Source organism: Octodon degus, unplaced genomic scaffold (assembly GCF_000260255.1).
Source record: "Octodon degus isolate 3935 unplaced genomic scaffold, OctDeg1.0 scaffold00020, whole genome shotgun sequence".
Lineage (NCBI taxonomy): Eukaryota > Metazoa > Chordata > Mammalia > Rodentia > Octodontidae > Octodon > Octodon degus.
Window position 1 is genome coordinate 17,304,332 of NW_004524596.1, and position 7,479 is coordinate 17,311,810.

The 7,479-nt window shown below is 39.4% G+C and overlaps 1 protein-coding gene across 5 annotated transcripts in view; it reads left to right on the forward strand.

Annotated features, from left to right (window-relative positions):
* Foxn2 (forkhead box N2) overlaps positions 1–7,479 on the forward strand; it is a 79,431-nt gene that overhangs the window by 58,623 nt on the left and 13,329 nt on the right. For all 5 annotated transcript variants that reach the window (XM_023711265.1, XM_023711263.1, XM_023711264.1 and 2 more), the window contains 2 exons: positions 75–169; positions 3,948–4,012. In XM_023711265.1, coding sequence (XP_023567033.1) covers positions 75–169; positions 3,948–4,012 — 160 coding nt within the window. The remainder of the gene's footprint in view (positions 1–74; positions 170–3,947; positions 4,013–7,479) is intronic.

Genomic DNA, 7,479 nt, shown 5'->3' on the forward strand with positions numbered 1-7,479 from the left:
AAAATGAGACCCTGTCATTAAAAAAAAAAAAAAAAAAAGTTTCAGGTTATTAATTTTTGTGCATTTTGTTTTAGGTTAATGGAAAAGGTTCTTTGTGGTGTGTTGATCCAGAATATAAACCCAATCTTATGCAGGCACTGAAGAAGCAGCCTTTTTCCTCTCCACAAAGGTAAGGCTTTGCCACACATCTGTGATCTAGATTTTATTGTGTGAGATGGAAAAACTTAGTGTTGGAGGTCTTTAATTATTTTAAATTGTATAGAGGAGTATTTATGGATCACATTAGCCTAAGGTATTTTTACTTATTTGTGTTGAAAACAAGAAATTGGACAGTTGAGAACATAAATTCTGAGCCAGGTGCCACAGGCACGCCAGTGATACAAGTCACGCTAGAGGCTGAGGCAGACGATGGCAAGCTATAGGCTAGCCTGGGTAACTGAGCGAAACCTTTATCTCAGAATAAAATAAAAATGGCTGGAGACGTAGCGAGGTACTCAAGCGCTTGCCTTGCATGAGCCCCTGGTAAAACCTACTTCCCAAAACACACACAGGAAATTTAGGCCTTACAGTGTATTATAAAGAAAGTTATGACTTCAGTTACCAAAAAGGTAAATTATTTTAATTATTTGCAGTACAAATGCTGTGACTCTAAGGCATAGGAGTTTTGTTTGCTTAGCAGTGAGTCTGTGTCCATCGTCCAGGGCAGCCTGCGACTCAGGAGCCTCCTACACTAGCTCCCTGTGCTGGGCTAGAGGTGTGGGCAGCCACTGTGGGTGTCCAGCTTACTTACACTTTTTAAATGAGATGACTTTATGACATACCAATTACTGCCATACTGTCTCTCAAGTAAATGTTTGTTTTTAAAAAAGGGGGTAATAAATGAAAACAAGAGACAAGAAAAAAAATGTCATAGAACTGTCCTGCTACAATGCTGTATATGGTTAGATTTCTAAATTTCTGTGTAAAAATATGTAACTGTTTATTCCTATTTTTAAAATTTTTTTTATTTTTCAATTTTTTTTCTTCTTATTCTGTAGGGACTTAATACTTGATGGAAAATACCTGTTCAATGTTATGTCTAAGATGTTTTATATTCAGACAGATAGTGTGGTTAAGCTCAATTGCCTGTGTTATAGGGTAATATTAATAAGCTCTTTTGGATGGTTAACAACCTAAGTGCGCAGACCAAAAATTAGAGAAAAAGAAGGGCTACAAGGACAGCCAACATTTTGGCCCTAACCTTCCAAGGTCAGTGAAGACTCAGGACATAAGAGAACCGGTACTGTAACATCATATAACTCAGTTGTGTCCCAAATTTTCTGATCAAGGAGATTATGGGGCCAAAGAGGAAAGTGATGGATGATGTAGAGTATGCCTGAGGAGAGTCACATGGAGAGAAAACATTCTCTCAGGCTTTTACAAGACAGCAAATTGGCCAAGCAACGGTCGTGACTCATCCACATGGCTGACACTGACAAAAGATCTACAAACTGCGATACAGGGTTTCAGGATAAATCCTGAGGGGATTTGACTGACCTTATCAGATACAAAAATTACAATTCTTGTTACATAGGTCTTGCTTTATCTTGGTCTTAACCATCCAGCAGAAAAGTATAAAAACAAAGTATAAAAAGTAACGCCATGTTAATATGCTAAGCTGTAAAAGGCTCAAGTCAACAACTTCTGACATTGCCAGTCTTACAGAAAACCCACTACTATTATGGACTACTATACTATATTAGAATATTTTGCTGAATTCACGCACCTATAATATTTAAACAATGGAATACCCTTCTCTGACAAAACTAAACAAAAACGGGATACAAATGAACAACCATTTTGTATCCATATATTCAAAATAGTTGGGATAGATATACAGCTACTTTCTCGTAATTCAATGAATAGAAAGATTTGTTCTAATAGTGTTTGTGAACAGGATATCATGTATGCATCTTGTACTATGAATAACCACTAAGACAACAATGTGCAACGTAGTAACTATTGAAACTGTCCTACTAATCGGATTTGAAGCTGTCTCATTACTATTTGTTTCTCAATAAAATTATTGAAAAATAAATGAGATGACTGACAGTTTAGGATTTTTATATGCATACTGCATTAATACTTCCTTTTAGGTTTTTCCTTCTTTCATTAGTAATTTTAAGTATGTCCATATCCAAACTCTTCTAAGTGGCAAGTAAAATGACACTTTGAAGGTTTTTTTTTTTTTTCTGATAAATGTCATGACAGTATATTTCCTTAAAATTTCTCTTGACTTTTTTTTTAAACCCAGTGACTCCTATTGATTTTCTAGCTTTCACATTTTAAGTTAAATCTGAAAATTATGTGGCTTCCTTGTATTTGATTTTGTTTCCTTTTCCTAAGCAGTCTAACGCCTTAAAAATTCTTACTATATACATTTTATTTGGGTTGAAAATGCCAAATTTTATTAAGCTAGCTTTTTTCTTCTTGTGATGCTGGGGGTTGAACTCAGGGCCTTGTGCATGCAGAACAAGAGCTCTGTCTAGTGGCTAAGCCACATCCTCAGCTGACCCCACCCTCACACCCAAGGCAACTTTTTTTCTGTATTTTAGGGAAGAGTCTACAGGGTATTCAGGGTCTCACTGCCAGGTCAGATTCATGGTGATTCTCCTGTTTACAGCCTGCCAAGTGCTGGGATGACAGGCGTGCACCTCCACACCCAGTCTAATCGCCATCTCAGCACCCCGGGGCGCGGCACTGCAGGCTCAGGGATCAAACCCCTGGCCCCTGTGCCTGCTTGCAGGCGCTTTAATCCTCTTAGCTATTTGCTGGCTCTTAAGATAACTTTAAGGTGGATTCTGTTCCTTGTTTTTTGAAAAATACAGCTGAGCGTGGGAGCACATGTGTGTAATTCCAGCATTTGAGAGGCTGAGGCAGGATTGTTTCAAGTTCAACGCCAGCAAAAAGACTGTCTCAGAAGATAAAACAAAGCAACAAAACCAGTTCATTTGAGTTCTCTTTTTTTTTGGCACAATTCTGGACATCACACTAGAGCCTTCTCATTGAACTACATCCCAGCCCCCTTTCTGTCTCTATTTTGAAACATAATCTTGTCTAAAATGCTAGCTGGCCTGGGCTAGGCTCTAACTTTACCATCCTCCTGCCTCAGACTTGAAGTGCTGGGATTACAGGCATATACCACCACACCAGCACATTTGAATGCTTGTTACTAGGGAGCTTGTAAAGGGCAAGTTGTAGATGAAGTACACTTCAAAAAAACTAACACTAAGAAAGCTAAAGCTGAAATATCAATGGTATATATCACCCATAATTCACTGAGAATTTTAAGTTGGCTACGATATTTAAGGATTAAAACGTGTTGAAAATGGAACCTACTGAGTGATTTTTCTTTTGAAATGAAACTAAGAAGTTACCAGAATTCATCTCTTATTAGTGGTGTTGCTTAGATGCTGTACTAGATAATACTTTAGAAACTAATAGAAGGTTCTGTTTATGTTCACTTGTTTTATTTATTTATACTTGGTTGTTTTGCTTATGTTTTGAGCAAAAGCTCACTGTAGTTCAGCCTGACTTTGAACTTGCTTCAACCTCCCAAATGCAAGATTACAGGCGAGTACCACTGTGCACAGCCTGTTCTCGGCATTTTAAGTGCACTGTTCTTATGTACTTAACAACCCTGTGTAAGAGTTGTAATTATTCCTATTTTACAGATGTAGAAACTTAAGAAATTATTTTGTTTAAGAATATCCAAATAAATATGCCTATCTTGCCTTTAAGCACTTTCTTCTTTGGCAGATTCTCCCTAAACTGAGTATTACTAGCAGAGAAAACAAAGTAAAAATAATTTGTATGTTTAGTGGTACAAATTAGTTGTATTGGTGACTCAGTTCTGTAAAAAGAGAAAGATGTCACGAGCACTTTTGTCTTTTCTGTTCACTTTTCAGTGGTTCTTTATCACCTCACTACTTAAACTCTGTTCTCAAGCAGGACCAGGTACAAACCCTCAAAGGTATGTGTGAAGTCTTTTAAGCTATAAAAACACAGGTTTATATTGAGGATTTTGTTTAATTTTTTTCCCATTATAAATTATGTTAATTGCAGAAGACTTGAGAAATAAAAGTTAAAAGAAGAAAGGTAAGTTATCTTTATTTATTGTTAGCATTTTGCTATAATTTTATGCCACATAAGTGAATTGACATGTTTGCACGTACATATACACTCCCCCGTGCGCGTGCGCGCACACGCACACACACACACACTTTGTTTCAGTAGTGCAGGGCCTTGCGCGTGCTAGGTAAATGCCCTACCACGTAAGTACATTTCTAGCCCTTTGTTTTGAGACAGGGTCTTGCTCAGTTGTCCACACCTGATTTCACCTTGCCGTCGACTTCATTTTCCTCCTAGGCAGCTGGGGTTACAGGCCTGGGCCACCATGCTCAGCTTTCCCATACTTTTATCTTTTTCCTTGAAAGTATGATTTCTTAGAGATACTGTTAGTACAGTTGTCTTTACCTGTTTTTGTGTGGCCCATGATCTAAGGATGGCTTGATATTTGTAAAATAGTTGGGGAAAAATACCAGAATGACAATAATAATTCAACACGTGAATTGAAAAAAGAGCTGAGTTAAGTAGTGGCCGCACACTTACTCATATTCTTTTTCTAGTCTTCTGCCCTGCAAAATGTGCAATGTTTATTGTTCGGACTCTTGTTAAAGAGATTTGTTGTCTCTTAGACAAGAATACAGTTTAGAATATTCCTAAGTTAACCGTGAAGAACTTTTTAGTTTAGGAAGCTAGTAAGTTGACTTTTAAAGAAATTTTTGGGACTGGGGAGATAGCTCAGTAGAATAAGGCACAAGGTCCTGAGTTCAATCCCCAGTACCTGGGGTTACAAACATGGACTACCACACTCAGTTTTCCATGCTTTTTAGAAGCAAATCAATTTCTGAATTAGTGGATTTTTTTTTCTGTTTGTAGTACGATGTTGAAATGAGTTTTTGCAACATTGTTGCTTTGATGTTTGAGATATTGCCATAGATTATAAAATTAGATATTGTCAGGCTCAAGCCTTTCCATGTTCCACAGACACGTTTGCTCGTTGGGCCCGTACTAAAGCGAACCTCAAAGCTGGGCATGGCAGCCAGAGCACGCCTGTGATCCTAGCTGGTGCTCAGGAGGCCACAGCAGGAGGATGGCTGTGAGTTCCAGGCCAGCCTGCGCTACCTCGCAAGACCTTGTGTCAAAAATAAAATAGAGTAAAATAAAAGCAGTGTGTTGATGTTTATGAAAAGAGAGAGAAAGAGTATGAGGGAGCGTTGGAGGACCCTGCAAAGCAGCTGGCTCTGAAGGGAACTGGAAGCATCCTGCCTTGACATGAGGCAGGCGCAGGGTCTGTCTTTTTCTCTTCCTTGCGTGGGTAATGTGGTTTCTCTGTGTACCTAGGTATTGTTGAAATGCCATTTTTTTTTATTACCTTAGTAACTTCTGACTCTTTGTGGCTTCTCAAGTTCAATTAAATTAATTTTTGGGGGGTACTGAGAATTGAACTCAGGACCTTGCTCTTACCAGCTCTAAAATTTCTTCTTGCTCTGATTTTATTCCATCCAAAGCTGGCTTTTTCCTTCAGAGAGCAGACATTTCCTCAAATGCCCCCTGCTAGTTGCAGCCGTAGCTTTTCGTAGCTGCAGCATAGACACTATTTCTCCATCTGATAACTTTTACATATTTTGCAGCATCTCTCCAGTGCTAACCCCCGACTTCCCTCCATCCCTTATATCCAGAAGTATTGCCTGATCATAATTAACAAGAAGGGGAAAGTAAGGGGAAGTAATCAGGTTTCCAGGTTTAAATAGCTACAGGTCTGTTCTGGAATAGAATATAAAATTCTTGTGTTTTAAGTAGAAAAACATGAGCCCTCCAAAAACTTAACCAAATTTATATTCAAATCTGGTCACTTAGGCTACATTTATAAACTTCTGAGAAAATTAGCTTCTATGTTTTTATTATTTCCAGATAAAAGTTTGAAAAACACCAAGCTGATTAAATGTCCATCACAAGCAATTATTGGGAGTTGGGAGGCTTGTACCAGGCAGCGAACTCAGGACTTAGTGCTTGCTAGGCAGGTGCCATGCCGGCGGCGCCAGTTACTGAGCTCTTGTTTGTTTCCAGGCATTGAAGTAGATGCTTTGGGAGGCACAGAGATGGAAGGCTGGGGGCCTGCTTTCAGAAAATAGTTTAATTGAAGAAGAGTAGAAAATGAAGGTTAATAAGGGAATAAAAGGCCTTGTAGAGAAAGAAGCGTGGTGCCAGAGCTGTACCCCAAGGGCTGGAGGGGACGTCCGCCACTCAGGGCAGCAGGAGGCGCCACCGGCAGTTGCTGAGGTCTGCCTGGCAGGCTGGTGAGTGCAACTGAAGGCCAGGCCAGGGTCGGTGAGTCTTTCAGCTCCCCGTGGCTTGGATGCCATGGGGCCCCGCCACTGGCCTGGGTGTGCAGAAGGCCCGCAATGTGTGGTCGTTTCGCAGGGCAGAGGGGAGGAAGCAGGAGTTGGAACTTCCTTCTCTAAGAATAACTTAGTAAGCATTTAGTTGCTTACCGCACTGCACACTTCCACCTCAGGCCATCCTACAAGCAGTCCTTTAAGGTATTGGTAGCCTTTTTATTTGTAATAAGGAAAGTGAACTTTGGAGAAATTAAGCAACTCAAGGTCTCACAACTAGTAAATGGTCTAAATACTGCTTAGGTGACAGGTCCGTGTTTTATAAAGATTATGTGCACTTCACTTCATAAAATCAACTTTCTAATCACTATATTAGAGATACAGTTACACAGGTAGTAATAGCTGAGATGAGCTTAGAAACTACACAAACCGCGATCGCCCAGAGCTGAGCAGTGGTTTGTTTCAAGCATAGCTGTCTCGTGCTCCCTTGCTAACTTTACGTGCTGGCGTCTGTGTTGCAGCATTGTGTAATATTTAGCAGGTGACATAAGCCTTCCATCCTGAGAGAGAGCAAAGCACAACTTCTTGGTCAAGATTTTGATGTCCTTTGTTTGGAATAAATTCGTGTTTAAAAATATTACTCTGAAAAAAATAAAAATATTACTCTGCTCTACTTAGGTAATGTTCAAGGTGCCAGTCTCTGTCAGTAAGCAGAACAGACAAAAGATGCAAGTCAAATTCCAATTATTAAGTTTTCTAATTTATAGTGAAACACCTAGTATGAAAAATACAAAATTTTAATTTTTATAAGTTTTTATTTAATTTTTTAAAATTTAATATTTTTTTCCAAGTGTACATTTAAATTGAAATTTAAGATTGCAGCTCTTCAGTTTATATTTTGGTAAAATGAAAGTGAGCCAGTGGGTGACCCGAACTTGAGTCCTGGTCTCTCGCTTTCCTTCCCGGGCAGCATGAGTGTCACCACCCGCTCCATCACCTTCTCCACCAACTACCGGTCCCTGGGCTCGGTCCGGGCCCC